Source organism: Brassica napus, chromosome C3 (genome assembly GCF_020379485.1).
Source record: "Brassica napus cultivar Da-Ae chromosome C3, Da-Ae, whole genome shotgun sequence".
Taxonomy (NCBI): Eukaryota; Viridiplantae; Streptophyta; class Magnoliopsida; order Brassicales; family Brassicaceae; genus Brassica; species Brassica napus.
The window spans coordinates 53,398,394-53,414,811 of record NC_063446.1 but is presented as its reverse complement, the minus strand read 5'-3'; the positions used below and the strand labels follow the sequence as shown (position 1 = coordinate 53,414,811).

The 16,418-nt window shown below is 39.4% G+C and overlaps 2 protein-coding genes across 2 annotated transcripts; one reads left to right on the top strand and one right to left on the bottom strand.

Annotated features, from left to right (window-relative positions):
- The first annotated feature begins 2,404 nt into the window (after nt 1-2,404).
- Nucleotides 2,405-4,098, top strand: LOC106376273 (ras-related protein RABA2c). The gene is made up of 3 exons (XM_013816340.3): nt 2,405-2,603; nt 2,691-2,881; nt 3,413-4,098. Exons 2-3 carry the CDS (start codon nt 2,717-2,719, stop codon nt 3,899-3,901), a joined length of 654 nt encoding a protein of 217 aa, XP_013671794.1. The 5' UTR covers nt 2,405-2,603; nt 2,691-2,716; the 3' UTR covers nt 3,902-4,098.
- Nucleotides 4,099-5,434: 1,336 nt separating this feature from the next.
- LOC106373291 lies at nt 5,435-6,184 on the bottom strand. Its single transcript, XM_013813486.1, has one exon. It carries the CDS (start codon nt 6,182-6,184, stop codon nt 5,435-5,437), a length of 750 nt encoding a protein of 249 aa, XP_013668940.1.
- Between the last annotated feature and the right edge of the window lie 10,234 nt (nt 6,185-16,418).

Sequence of the window (16,418 nt, the reverse complement as noted above, 5' to 3'; positions counted from 1 at the left end):
GTCACTCGTAAGGGGCGGGTCGCGAGAATTAACTCATTAAATCTTTATTTTCAATGGTCCGGCCCTATGAAACTGAGCCCATGAACCTGTCTAAAACCTCTAATGGGGCTGCTCTAAGTACTTTGTCATTAAAATTGTAATTTCATCTAAAGTAATGAATAATAAAACTATAGAGTAATTATCGTATATATTATAATAATATGGGTTTAATATTCTATAACACTATATTTACATTTTTTAATTTATTATTTCATTTTCATCTCTACTGCATCCGTTATTCTATATGTAGTAAATATCATTATTAGTTTCCAACCACTTTTCAGTAAATCGCATAAATCACTTGATAAGGTTTGAAAATGTTACCTCCGTTTCCATGAATTCAGACACCCGCATTCTCTGAGTTTAAACCAATAAGAGATGTATTCTATGTAAATCTGAATTGGTTATTTCATTAATGCCTATATTTCATTTCTAAATCTTTTTGCCAATATTAACTAAACTACTTCTAAATAGACATCGATTTAGCTCACAAAATCGGTGAGATAGAATCAACATAAAACTATAACCTACGGCAAATTGTAATCACATCGTGCTAGTTTGTTTGCCATTTTATTATTTGTTCATGGAATATGTGATTGTAAAATTAAGGAAGAGATCTTTACGTTGTTGAAATTCATTCATGTGAAAAGTGAGAGTTGACAGTTCCGTTAGTATAGACACTATCTTCACCTGTTGGGAAAATTCATGGCGAACACCAACTCCGGAAACTGTAGAACTCTTATGTACTTCGTAGACCAAATAAAATTTCACTTTTTGCATGTAAATGTAATAGGCCTAGTTCGATATTTATAGCCCCGTAACATTATCGATTGACCCTTATGTAGGGCAGAACCATACTCGAACAGTTGAACTATAAAAGCATCATGTTCTCTCCAAGCTTCATCCACATAACATCATCGCATATGTTCCATCTGGTTGTTCGACATAGTTTACATACTCACATTCTAAAAACTTTAAATTGCTAAGTTGAACCTCAACCTACAAATTATCCTTAATTTTTTATACATGCAAATTATCTTGTAAGTTTTCACTTTGTTTTTGAAACATTTATCCTTTTATTCTTTTAAAATATCCGAAATAATGATTTCATAATAGATAATCCATATTAGCAAATCTTCAATACATAATTTATTGATTTACACATACGCTTTTTTGGTTACAGCGTGTTTCCCCCCACACACATATTTTATCCAATTGCGATCTTAAATTTTTTATTTTTCTTTTATTGTGCAACTGTGCAAATTATAAGAGCATCTCCAAAAGATTCTCTATTTTAGAGTTTACAAAACTTTATATTTGAAGTTTCAAAGTATTCTTTTCTAAAAGAAAACTTGAAATTTAACTTCAAAATTATTTGTAATTTACATTATTGTCTTTATATTTGTCATAATTGATATAATCCATTCAGATTTTATAAATCACTAGCACATATATAAAAATATTACAGTAATATTAATTAATAAAATCTTACACTAAAATATAAAATTATAAATAGAAATACTTAATTACATATTAAAATACAAGAAAAATATCACATTATTTCATAAAATTATTTATGTAATGATCCATCTTCGGTTGCATACAAAAAAATTGGAAAATATTTTAGAGGTTCCGGAACAAATTTACTAGACTATTAGTCTTGTTATAATGTTTAAATTTGTGTAATAATTACGTCTTCATGTATCTTTTTTTTTTAAAAATAGTTTTTTATAATATTCTTGTCGCATAATTCTAGTTTAAAAATATTATAAATCTTATTTATAAATTTTATTTAATTTTATGTGTAAAATTTGAATTTATAAAAATAAATGTGAAATATTTATGATATACAAAAGTTATAAAAATTAAAACGATAAATGAATAATACTTAAAAATCATAATTGTGATGTGTAATTAATTATAAAAACCAAAATGAAAATAAAAAATGAAACTTCAAATTTGGAGTTTTGAGGTTTATGTTGTTGACAAAAAAAATTCTTAAAGCTCTAAATTTGAAGTTTTTAAGTTGTTTTTGGAGAACAAAAATTTTTATATTTGAAATTATAGAGTTTCTTTTGAAGATGCTCTAAGCAACGGATGAAGATTGATAGCAAAAATAAAAAGTTTGTCCCTTACTATTTGCCAACACCAGAGAAGACCAATCATGACCTTATGTAATTTTTTTTTTTTTTTAAAGCAGAAATTGTGTTGAAAGTTGGAATAAAACGCTTGGAACATGCTCTTACTTTTTGGCAGCCGGCTTACGAATCATTCCTAGCCACATCAGCATAGTAATTAGAGGCTTTGTCCTTTTCTAGAACGCGACGTCGTTTCTTAAAATGCCTGGATAGATACGTATTATACGCGTATATACGCTCGTATATAAACTTTATTGCTTCCTCTCTCTCTTAGAAAGGCAAACAAATCAAACAGTTGGGTCAAAACTTCCCATTTTTACACACAGAACAAAATTCGTAGATTGTTAAAAAAGGAATCGAAATCCCTCTAATTTCAAGCTTCGTCCTTGTCAGATCTGATTCCTCCGCCATTCTTCGTTCGAAAGGGTAATGGTTCTTCTGATTGTTAACTTGGATCTCGTCTTAATTTCAAACGATATGGGTTCTGATTCCGAGAGTCTTTGATTTGTGTAGGGTTGATTGCTAAATCGGGGAAAGAAATGGCGAATAGAGTGGATCAGGAATACGATTATTTGTTTAAGATCGTGTTGATCGGAGACTCGGGTGTGGGGAAATCGAACATATTGTCCAGATTCACGAGGAACGAGTTTTGCTTGGAATCCAAATCCACCATCGGTGTCGAATTCGCCACCAGGACTACTCAGGTTATTCTCTTTCAATGGTGTGTTAGAATCAGAGGACAGTTTTCACTTGATTTATGTTTTCTCTGCACGTAGCTGCTGCAATATGCTTTACATTTATGCGTTTTGGTTTAAACTTGCATCCTCTCTCGTTTTGTTGGTTTCTTTGGATCAAGTTGATTGTGCTCTCTTTCTTTCTTTTTTTTGTTCAAGAGAGATTCTTAGTTGAGAGAGCTGGACATTAAAGTCTTGACCAATGCTTTTTGATCAATTTAAGACACTATTATTGGATGGTCGTGAGAGCCAATTTGATTTTCAAAATAAGATCCTCAATAATCTGTTGCATCTCCTGATTATTATTGTCATAGGTGATGCATGACTTTGTCCACCTTTATAAGTAACCCTCTCTCTAAGTCAACCAATGAACTTACAAAAAATATCATTTTGTTATACATTATACACCTATGTAGTTGTTAACAATGGGATTACTGAAACGTTAGCAATCTTGTTCATAGTCTTGAGGTCTAACTGGTTGTTACCCGAATGGATTCACAGGTGGAAGGAAAGACGATCAAAGCTCAGATCTGGGATACTGCAGGTCAGGAGAGGTACAGAGCTATCACTAGCGCTTACTACCGAGGCGCAGTGGGTGCCCTCCTTGTCTACGACATCACCAAGAGGCAGACCTTTGACAATGCCTTGAGGTGGCTCCGCGAACTCAGAGACCATGCTGATTCCAACATCGTCATCATGATGGCTGGCAACAAATCCGATCTTAACCACTTGAGATCCGTTGCTGAGGAAGACGGTCACAATCTGGCCGAGAAGGAAGGTCTCTCTTTCCTGGAGACTTCTGCTCTCGAAGCAACAAACGTCGAGAAAGCCTTTCAGACCATCTTAGGAGAGATCTACCATATCATAAGCAAAAAGGCACTGGCTGCACAAGAAGCGGCTGCTGCTAACTCCGCCATTCCAGGGCAAGGAACTACGATTAACGTCGATGACACATCTGGAGGCGTGAAACGAGGCTGCTGCTCTACCTAAAACCAAAGGTAATATGTTTTCTGGTTTATTCCCTATCCCAAGATTCAGACTTTTCTTTTCATTGCCTTCTCTTTCATTTCAAGTTTTGGTTCATGCAAGACCATTGTAGAATACTTGTTACTCTGTTTTTTATGCTCTTCGGTTGTGTTCATTTAAAGCTTGTGAGATTCTTTAGTCAGTAAAGCTTTGTTAGTATCTTGCGTTGCTGTGTTATCAACATTTCATCTCCCGTATGAGAACGGTTTGTCTTGGCTTGGTTTATCCGAATCATTGGTTCATTTCTTATCAAAGTATCCCCTTCCTATTTATGTTAGCACAGTAATAGAGTTCTACTAATAAAGATTTTATTTGAAAAACAAGTGTTCTACTAATGCTACTGATTTATGAAAAAAACTGGATACAAACCAGTCTTCTTACATTTGAAGTCAATATTACGAATCTTTTGGTTTTAAAAGTAAAAGATTATGAATCAAATATGCTCTCTCTTTCAATTATTAATAGAAATAAAGAAAAAGAAAATGAAAATAAGGGGAGGAGGCTTATTTGGAGAACCGACCAAATGAATACAGACAATGACAAAACGTGGACAAGGGATATTAAAAAGTAGTGGTGGAGAAAGAAGAGAAACGTCAGATCGGCCGACTTGCACAATATACCCAATTTTTTTTTTCGCAACATCAACTTTGATTAATAACCATGAAAAAGGTTTTATACACGAGGTTTTTCAGTCTCCACAGTAGATTTTAACCATCCTGGCACTATAAAATATATCTTATGAACATAATTCATAAAAGAAAAAGCTTCATTTGCTATCGTATTAGCTGCCTTGTTTCCTTCACTTGAATGATAAATCATCACAAAATATGTGCCCTTCTTCAAAGTTTGGGTGATATCCTGGATGATGGGCTCATCACAAAATATGTGTCCTTCTTCAAAGTTTGGGTGATATCCTGGATGATGGGCAGTAACTTCGGCCAGATGACTTCTTCTCCCCTAATCATTTGAATCAGTACTTGAATCAGATTCCACAATGACCTTTTTATAACCTAAGTTCACCATAGTTACCGCCTATCTCAATGCTTCCGCTTCAGTTTCAATTGTAGACCCCAAACCTTGTAGCTTTCTTGCCCATGCCCATAACATTTTCCCTTCTCGATATCTACTCAACCAACCGATACCTGCACCGTCTGCTTTATGATTCCAAGAACCATCTACATTGCATATAATCTACTAGTTACTCGGTGGTTTCCAAACCTTAGAGATAGGATTGGATATTGGGACTTTCACCTCACTTTCTTTGACCACATTTCTTTTGTTCCACTCCTTTGCATCCTCTATTGCTTTCCTTATAGTGATGTCCCCACCAAAATCCTTCCCCTTAAATATGTACTCATTTATATTCTTCCATAATCTCCAAAGGATCCAAGGACCTAACTCTAACCGCTCATCATCCAAACTTCCATCTAGCGGATTTCTCAAAACATGATATAAGTTTGAGTAGAGGGAGTTAGACATCACTCCACCTTTGGGATCTTAGATCGGGGAAAGGGTCCAGATAAACCTCGCATACGGACACTGGAAAAGCAAATGATTTTCCAATTCTGGACCAGAGTCACACCGAGGGCAGCTCGCATCTTTTGCTATGTGTCTATGGGTCATATTCTCTGCGGTTGGTAGAGAGTTACTCAAGCACTTCCAAAGGAAGTGTTGGATTTTCGAACTTGTTTTCGTCTGCCAAATAGCTTGGTATAGACTATCAATGCTTAGCTGGGAGACTTGTACTTGCGCTATGTTCCCTTCCAAAACATTCTTCTGCACCCAATAATCCGACTTAACATTATAGAGCCCTGTTTTAGTATACTCCCATCCGTACACATCGTCACTAAGAGTGCCTCCTGGCCTGATCTTTTCAATCTGCTCGACTTCATCTTGTGGGAACAACCTCTCCAGTAACAGTCTGTTCCATTCTCTTGTTCCTTCAATCAGCAACTCTGCGACCTTCATATCAGATGATACTAAACCTTCATTTTGACCTAAGCTGAGGTTTGTCTTTTGGACCCCTCTTGCAGGCTTGCACTCTACCCATTGTTCTTGCCAAACATTGTTATGGTGACTGTTACCAATGACTACTCTTGCACCCTGTCGCATCAACCTTTGGGCTGAGTGAATGCTTCTCCACGCATATGAAGGTCTCGATCCAAGAGTGGCTGAGAAAGGATCAGCCTTCGCAAAGTACCGTGCTTTAAAGATTCTGGCCAGCAATGAGTCTTTATAGGCTGCCATTCTCCATAATTGCTTTCCTAGAAGTGCTATATTGAAAGCCTCCAGGTCCCGGAAACCTAGTGCTTCTACAACCTTCGGTTTTGCTAATTGATCCTAACTCTTCCAATGTATCCCACGACTTTATTTCTTGTTCCTCCACCAAAAATCTGCCATAGTGGCTATGATTTTCCTGCAGAGTGTTTTAGGTAGCAGAAAGCAGCTCATTGTATACATGGGGAGAGCCATCGCAATGGATTTGAGCATCACTTATTTTCCTCCCGGAGAAAAGAACCTCATCTGCCATCCTTGAACTTTCTGGCTTATTCTTTCCTTGAGATAGCTTAAAAAAGACACTTTGGAGCCCCAGAACGATTCAGGCAGCCCTAAGTACATCCCTTCACCACCGGTTTCCTGAATTCTCAGCTTATCTTTGATGATCACTCTTCTGTTCTCTGGAACTTGCTTACCGAAATATATACTTTATTTCTGATAATTCACCCTTTGGCCAGAGACTAGCTATAGTTCTCTAATATCTAGAATAATTGTTGGAGCTCTTCATCATTACTTTTGCAGTAAAACAAGCTATCATCCGGATATAGAAGATGAGAGACAGCAGGTGCGCTTCTGGCCACTTTGAGGCATGTGATGAGTCATTTCTCTTCTGCTCTTTTCATCATCTGAACAAGAATATCGGTACAAATCACAAACATATAAGGTGATAAGGGATCTCCCTGACGAAGGCCTCTTGAAGGTGTGATCTCTCCATACGGTCTACCATTGATGAGGACTTGATATTGCATTGAGGTAACACACTTCATGATAACACTACACCACCTCTCCGAGAAACCCAAAACCCTCATTGCTTTCGCCAAGGAGTGCCACTCTACCCGATCGTAAGCCTTTAAGATATATGTGTTGACTGCAATGAACTCCTCTGCGCACTTTTTCCTTGAGTTTAAAGCGTGTAAAAGCTCATGTGCTATCAATATATTATCTGAGATTAGCCTCCCTTCCACAAAAGTTGCATGTGTTTCAAAGATAACCGATGGTAGCACCTTCTTTAACCTCTTAGCCAGGATATTTGTCACTATCTTGATAGCTACGTTACATAAGCTTATAGGCATATAATCCTTCAGCGATGTCGCATTCAGCTTTTTGGGGATTAAACAAATGTTGGTTTTGTTTATCCCCTCCTCAAGTACTCCATTCTGGAAAAGATTATGGACCGTCGCAGTTACTTTTGTTCATATTGAATCCTAAAACTGTTGGAAGAAATATCCACTCATGTCATCCGGTCCAGGACACTTATTGAGGTTGATTTCAAATACTGCCCTCCTGACCTCCTCTTCAGTGATCTCCTTAAGAAGCTCTTCATTCTGATCCCTTGAAACTAGACTTGGAATCTCGTTCCAATCTTCTATCTCCATTCCTACATCTTCCGAAGCAAACACCTTCTTGAAGTATCCTTCTGCTACTCTTCCAAGGTAATGATCCTCAAACCATTCCTTACCCTCCTCATCAATATGCCTCTGAATGCAGTTCCAGGCTCTTCTATTCTTTGTAAGCGCATGAAAAATCTCGTGTTTCTGTCCCCTGCCTTCAGCCAATCCAATATGCTTTTCTACTTCCAAAAAATTTCCTCATTGTAGCACTCTTCATTAAGTTTTTTTCTTAGCAGAGACAACTCCTCGGATTTTGTATTAACATCTCTGGTTGTCGAGTCTAATCTGTGGTGAAGCTCCTGTATTCTGAGCGTTGAGTTTGGCTTTGTACTCCTTTTCCACACTGAGATGGACTTTCTGCAACTTACTATTCTTTCCATGAGCCCTCTCTGGCTCGGGCTTTGTGCCTTCCAACTGCTCACTACTGTTTGAGTGAAACCCTCTCGCTGGGCCCATCTCTGATCATATTTAAATCCTGCCTTCTTCTTCCATAAATGGCCTTCAAACATTGTGAGTACTGGACTATGATCAGAACATATTTTTCTCAAATACTTAGCCTTTGCATATGGGAACAGATCTCTCCACTCTTGATTGGCCACCGTCCTGTCCAACCTACATTGCACGATCTCCTCGTTTCTGATTCCATACCAAGAAAACGGGTACCCAAGATGCTTTATTTCCATCAAACCATATGCTTGCAACATGTTTCTGAAGTCTCGTCCTTCCTCCTCCATCCTTTGGACACCACCTAACTTCTCTGACTGGTCTATCATCTCGTTAAAATCACCAGTCAGAACCCATGGGTCACTTCTGCCTACTCATATTATCATAAGTCTTTCTCAGACCTCATTTCTTCTGTTCTTGATAGGCTCTCCATAAATCCACGTTAAGTAGAAAGTTTTATCCTGCCATTGAACCTTGGTATCAATCAATCTTCTATTGGTTTGCTTAACTTCGACTCTGCAAGTATTCTTCCACATAATCGCTAAGCCTCCACTTCTACCAACCGGTTCAACCGTTCTCAAACCATTGTAACCTAGTTTTTCCATCACTTCTTCTAGATACCATCGTTTCTTTTTAGTCTCACTGAGGAATATTATTTGAGGTAGATATTGACCAGATATCTCCTATAGATGTTGAACTGTCAGGGTATTCCCCAGCCTCTGACAGTTCCAGCTCAGTATCCTCATTTTTGGATCGAAGGGTTGGTATTAACCATCAACCATTCTTCCAAAAAAATTCCACTTGTCAATACTATTCCATGAACAGAATGACTGGGAATGTTAGTTGCCACATGAGCAGAATGTTGTATGCATGTTGTCTTCGTTCGAATTTTGGTTCCCAAGCCTTTGAAACACAGAGGGGGAGGGGGGGGGGTAATGACATCCTTTTCCTCTCCCACTCTTGGTTTCTTACAACTCCTTTTGTCACTTCTGCTGAGTCTTCTCCTCTTTGCTCTGCTTGGATCCCCTGCAAGGCTATCATTTGCAAAGAGAAGTGTCAGTGTGTGTCTCAATCTCTCAAAGACCGATGTATGATCTTAGAGAATAGAGTGGGTATTGAGAGATTAGAGGTAATCATGTAAGATTAATGGGAGATTTGTAGAGAGATTAGATAGTAGTCATGTTTAAGAGTATTTAAGAATCATCATGAACAAGAGAGAGAGAGTCTAGAGAGATAATCTCAAACTTCTTAATTATTAATCTGATAAGAGTTTACATTATATATGAGGAGGCAACACTAGGATGAGGGTTTAATAAAGAGGCACTATTACAAGAGATAAGGTTTGCTTTAATTCAAACCATCTAATGAGCTTCTTCCTTGTGCATAAAGCTCTTTTTGCTTTATCCAGCTCTTCTCTAGCCTGTCACACGCGACTCCTCTTCCCTTGCAACGGTCTGATGCCTTAGCAAAGGGAATATGGCTTCTCTTCTTCATCCAAAGTTACCTCGGTAACTAGTATAACTAGTATACTAGGATAACTAGGGTAACTTTGGTTTAACCTTTGGAAGTTACTCGGGTAACTAGTATTACTACGCCATGTACGACCTCTTAATCATACTCAACTCCTCATGTCTTTCTCTTCCCATATATTGATCTCATCTCAACACTCCCCCTCAAGCTTAGCTTTGTGAAAGTCTAAACTTGGATAGCCATGAGATCTTCCTCATTAAAAACATCACCAAGGAAAACTCATTGGGACAAAACCTTGATGAGGGAAAAAGAGTAAAGATCTCATGACTTAGGGGATCATCTCCTTCTCTTCCCAAGATCTATGAATCTCAATCTGATGTGAATGGACTCCATAGTCTTTTGTCTTGCAGCCTTGGTGAACACATCTGCCAACTGATCTTCACTTCTTGTATAGCATGGCAAGATCACTCCCAAGACTATCATCCGCCTCACCTTGTGGTAGTCTACTTCAATGTGCTTTGTCCTCTCATGAAACACTGAGTTTGTAGCAATGTGAATAGCCGTCTGATTGTCACAATGCATAGTCATTGTTGTTGCTTGCTCAATCTCCAAGTGCCTAAGAATCCCTTTGATCCATACCAACTCGTTGGTAAGCTTTAGCATAGCTCTATACTCAGCTTCACCACTAGAGCATGATACAACCTTCTGCTTCTTACTCTTCCAAGTAACCATATTTCCACCAATGAAAGTGCAATAGCCTGTTGCAGACCTTCTATATGCTCTATCTCCAGCCCAATCATCATCATAATAACCCACAACTTCAGTGCTCTTATTGACTCCCATCCATATACCAAGCCCTTGAGTTCCATTCAGGTACATGAGAACTCTCTCCACCATGCGCCAGTGATTTGGAGCTTGCATATGCTGGCTTACTTGGTTAACAGCAAAGCATATGTCTGGCCTGGTGATAGTCAAGTATATCAGTTTCCCCACAAGCTTCCTATACAGCTTTGGATCATAGAACATCTAACTATCTTCAATCTCCCCCTCACGTGGAACCTTGTACCCATTTTCCATGAGCATCTTGGCTGTTCTTCCTCCATACGCACCAGCATCCTTCAAGAGATCCAATGCATACTTCCTTTGAGAGATGAATAACCCTTCCTTGGATCTTCACAGCTCAATCCCAAGAAAGTACTTCATCTCTCCCAAATCCTTTATATCAAATACTGATTTCAGAAACTCCTTGGTGGCTCGGATTCCTTCCTTATCACTGCCTGTTATGATGATGTCATCCACATACACAAGCAAAATAATGATGCCTGAGGGAGTACTGAGGGCAAAGAGGGTGTGATCAAGCTCGGACTTCCTGAAGCCTCTACCATTCAGTGTTGTGCTTAGCTTATTGTACCATGTTCTAGGTTATTGTTTCAATCCATAGATGGCTTTCTTCAGTCTAAGAACATTTCCTGGCTTCACCATTCCTTCAAGACCCGGAGGTGGTAGCATATAGACTTCATCTTCTAGCTCTCCTTGGAAGAAAGCATTCTTCACATCCATTTCCCAAAGATCCCACCCAAGGTTGGTTGCAACTGATAGTACAATCCTAATGGTATGGAGCTTTGCAATAGGTGCAAAAGTATCAATATAATCCTCTCCATAGGTTTGTGTGAAACCTCTTGCTACAAGCCTTGTCTTACGCCTATCAATCTTCCCATTAGGTAAATACTTGATGGTGAAGATCCACTTGTAGGACACATCTCTCTTCCTCTTAGGCAACTCACTCTCATACCATGTATCATTTCAAATCATGGCATCAGCCTCATCATTGACTGAATCCCTCCACTCTTGAATCAGCATTGCTTCTTCATAGTTTCTTGGCACATAGCTTTCATCTAAGCTTACCATAAATGAGTAGTGCTCTTCCGGAAACTCAGAAAATGAGCACACAGCTTGGGAAGGATGCTCCACAGCCTGGGCATTGTAGTACACTCTCGTGATTACCCAGTTTCTCGTGTTTGCCCACTCGGAAGCATCCCTCCTTACCCGTGTGCATCTTCTCAAAGGAACTTCTACTTGTTCCTCAACAGCTTCTTCTTGTATCTGGATTTCTTCTCCAGCTTCCTGACCTTCATTCTGAACTTCTCTTACTGATTCATCTCCACTTTGGACATGAGAATCTGAGCCTTGATCTTCTAGACCTCCAGCTTCTTCTGAGCCTTGATCTTTTAACCCTTCAGCTTCAGATTCACTTCCCCCCTCATGTTCAAAGTAGGATGGTTCTTCAGCGGCCACTTGAGTAGGCTCTTCACGCCTGCTCTGATCCTGGGACACGCCAATACCGAGTTCTTCTAGTATGTTTCTCAAACTAGCAGCTTTACCTGATGGTTGAGAAAGCTTTTCAAGCTCCTCCCAATTTTTCTCTTCATAATACCCTTTTATCTTCCATGAACTTCACATCCCTAGACACAAAGACTCTTCTAGCAGTGGGATCAAAGCACTTGTATCCCTTTTGAGATGCGGAATATCCAATAAGCATAGCCTTGGTGCTCTTTGCTTCAAGTTTGTTTCTCATCTCTCCTGGCACCAGTACATAGCACACACACCCAAATGTCCTCAAGTGATCCAGAACTGGTCGACTCTTGTTGAGTACCTCAAATGGTGACTGATCCTCTAGGATTCTGGTTGGTATCCTGTTGATCAGATAGCAAGCAGTCATCACAGCATCACTCCAAAATCTCGTAGGGACACTCTTGTGGAACATCATTGAACGGGCCACTTCCATGAGGTGTCTTCTTCCTTTCAGCAACTCCATTCTGTTGTGGAGTGTAAGGACAGCTAGTCTGATGTAGAATCCCATGTTGAGCTAGGTGATCTTTGAATGTGTGGCCTATGTATTCCCCACGATTATCTAACCTGAAAATCTTAATCTTGGCATGATAATGGTTAGTAACATAGCTTTGAAAATTTTTAAATGCATCAAGAGCCCTATCTTTTATTTTAATGAGTGTTAACCAGGTGTATTTGAATTTTTCATCAATGAATGTGACATAATACTTATAATCATCCCTAGATAAACAAGGTGCAGTCCAAACATCAGAGTGAATCAAATCAAAGCAATTCTCATAAATAGTGGATGATCTTTGAAACACAGTCCTACAATGTTTGCCCAAAATACATGCCTAACAATTATTATTTTTAAACATGACACTTGGTAACATAATGCTTAAAGCCCTAATATGTGGATGTCCAAGTCTAGCATGCCACAATGCATCTTTACTTAAGGAAGAAACATAACTAAATGAGAAGCAAGAACTAGAGATGAAACTAAGATCTTCAAGCATATAAATGTCTCATTTGGTTGCTCCTTGCCCAATCAACTTACTGCTCTTAATATCCTGAAACTTAACATCATCAGTACTAAAGATAACATTGCATTGAAGATCTGTGGTGCATCTTTTGACAGATAAAAGATTAGAAGTAAACTCAGGCATGAAAAATGCTTTAGAGTCCTTATTAAACAGTTCCAATTTACCCAATTCATCTAATAGGAATTCTATCTCCATTAGCAATCATAACATGTCCATGAGCCGGTTCTATGTCTTTAATCAGGTTATTATCACTAATCATATAATGAGATGCACTAGAATCAATGATCAAAGGTTTATGCATGTTTCTAGTAATCTCAGTCCTTGATGGTTCATTTTGTTTTATCAGGTTTCCTATTAATCCTAACATCTTACTAGTTATACTCGGCTCACTAGTAGCAATGTAAGCGCTTTTAAACATGTCTAGTAACTTATCAGTATTACTAGGATTACTAGCAGCAGTGTAAGAGCTTTTAAAAATGTCTAGTAACTTATCAGTAGTACTAGGCAATGTATGAGCAGCATATGAGTATCCAAGGGTGTTTCCGAGAGTGTTACCAGACTCCTTAAGAGCTTTGAAGAAGGCTTCAAGGTCAGCTCTCTTGAATACCTCCTGATCCATACCCTTTCCAATTAGTTGATGAGATGCCAAGGCTCTACCTTCACTTTCACCCACCTTAGCGCCTGAGCTAGCTCCGGATGAACCAGCACCATTTGCTTCAGCAGAAAGATGAGCCTTTGCTTCCCTGTCCCTGTTGAACCCCCGTGGCCTGAGGTGAGGATGTAGGATCCAACACTCACTCTTCTTGTGACCGGTTCTCTTGCAATGCTCACAGCTTCCCTCATACTTTTCATACTTCCTTCCTGAGCCTCTGTATGCAGCCTTGTTTGCTTGCATTCCTTCAGCTTGATGAGCCATAGTGAGCTCACCCTTTCCTCCAAACAGGCCAAGAGATCCCTCCTCCTTCTGAAGTTGCGCACATACTTCCTCCATGGATGGTAGGTTAGGCGATCTCAAGATGTGTTTGATGACATCCTTGTAGCAAGGATCCAATGTCATCAACAACCCAAACACTTGATCTTGTTCTCTTCTTTCAATAAGAGCTGCTTGATCAGTGGTGTTAGGTCTTAGACTTTCAAGTTCAGACCATAATGATCCAAACTTTCCCATGTGTTTGGTGAGCTCTCCTCCATCTTGCTTCATGGAGTTAATGGCTCTCTTCAGCTCAAACACACGACTGATGTTGGAGACGTTTCCAAATGTCTTTAAGAGGGTCTCCCACAAGTGTCTGAGAGTCTCACAGTAGCTGTAAGCTTCAAGAAGAGGGACATCAAGAGATCCTTGCAGCACGGAGAGCACCATCAAGTCTTCTTGCACCCACTTCTTTGCTTCAACTTTGGTGAGAGTCTTTTCCTCTTCACCTTCTTCAGTTTCTTTGGCCACTGGCTTCGGACCATCATCAGTGATGTGGCTCCATAGCCCTAGCCTTCCAACAGCAGTCTTCACCAATCGAGACCACAACAGGTAGTTTGAACCACCTTTCAACGCAACCGGGACAGTAACTAGCTTGCTGAAGTTGTTTCCCTCCATCTTCTCTTGCTTGAACCAGAAATGACCAGAAAGCTTCAAACTTGCAACTCAGCTGAAGAACACACAGTACCAGACTTCAAGAACACACAAAACCAAAGCACATCACCACATGACTCAACTTTATCACACAGCTTCACGGAACACTCAAGAACACAAGAGCAAGAACACAAGAGCTAGAGAAAGAAAGAAATGGAACGAGGTTTCTCAATACCAAAGCCAACCTGGCTCTGATACCATATGATTTTAGAGAATAGAGTAGGTATTGAGAGATTAAAGGTAGATTAGAGAAGATTAATGGGAGATTTGTAGAGAGATTAGGTAGTAATCATGTTTAAGAGTATTTAAGAATCATCATGAACAAGAGAGAGAGTCTAGAGAGATAATCTCAAACTTCTTAATTATTAATCTGATCAGAGTTTACAATATATATGAGGAGGCAACACTAGGATGAGGGTTTCATAAAGAGACACTATTACAAGAGATAAGATTTGCTTTAATTCAAATCATCCAATGAGCTTCTTCATTGTGCATAAAGCTCCTTTTGCTTTATCCAGCTCTTCTTCAGCCTGTCATACGCGCCTCCTCTTCCCTTGCAACGGTCTGATGCCTTAGCAAAGGGAATAGGGATTCTCTTCTTCATCCAAAGTTACCCAGGTAACTAGTATAACTAGTATACTAGGATAACTAGGGTAACTTTGGTTTAACCTTTGGAAGTTACTCGGGTAACTAGTATTACTACGCCATGTACGGCCTCTTAATCATACTCAACTCCTCATGTCTTTTTCTTCCCATATATTGATCTCATCTCAACACGATGGAGAGCTCTTACTTCCATGACTGAATTCTCCTTTATTATCTCCTTCTTCTGAGGCTCTGTGGGATCCATGACTGCTTGGTGACATCAGCTGAGTTCCATTATCCTCTTTTTGCCATCATGTTACCTCTTGTGGCGATCCAATCCTGGTGCTCGCATCAGACCCCACCCTCTTATGACCTACGCTTGTTCTTTTTCCACCTGGAGACTTCTCTTGGAGGGAATGGGAATTTGAAATCTTCAAACTCTTAGAGGATCCACCTTTAGACTGTTCTGACTCTTGGCTAGTCTTCGCTTTCCAGACCTGTGAGTTTTTGGTAACCGCCCTTTTGCCTTTCATATCCTGGTAGCTAGCAATCCTCTGAGCACCACTACTACCAGCTTGACGTTCTGACTTGGCTCGAGAAACTTTCGTTACCTTGTTCATTCTTGTTTCCAATCTCTATCTCACTGGCTCCTGCAGTCCTTTTCATCTGAGCCAACATACTCTTCCTTTTAATCTATTCCTGATCATGAAAGCCAACTTCTTCCAGCAGGGGACAATGGGTTTGATCATGTGTTAATCGTTTGCAGTGAAACACACTTTGATCAGCTTCTCATATTCTAACTCTGTAGGGATCACCTCTCCCGATTTAAACCTTGCAATCCTTTTGAACTGGAGAGGTTCGTCTACGTTTATCCATACCAAAGGTCTCACATACTCCACTGAGTTAGAGTTTTTAGCGTGAAGCTGAACATCCTCTACCTTTCCCAAAGGACCCATCAAACTTTCAACTGCCTGTTTCTTTAGGAGGTGGATCGGCAAACCCCTAATACGGATCTAGAAAGGGATTCAACAGATGAAATCTGGTCCCGGGTTGGGTATCCACTGACTGATAGCCACGATCCAACCATTGACAAACCAGGGGCCCTTAGTCAAAACATATTGCATCTTTCTACATGAAAGATAAATTGAACTATGTGTTCTCCTACTCCTCTTCCTCTAGCAGAGTCTTCCATTCCCCAAATCGGAGGAAGCGTTTTCACCAGACCACCAACTTTGTGGACTATTGGGTTCAAACCTCAAACGATGACACTCAGCGCATTTTCCTCTATGAGATCATCTATTTCCAGATCCGAAATGTCA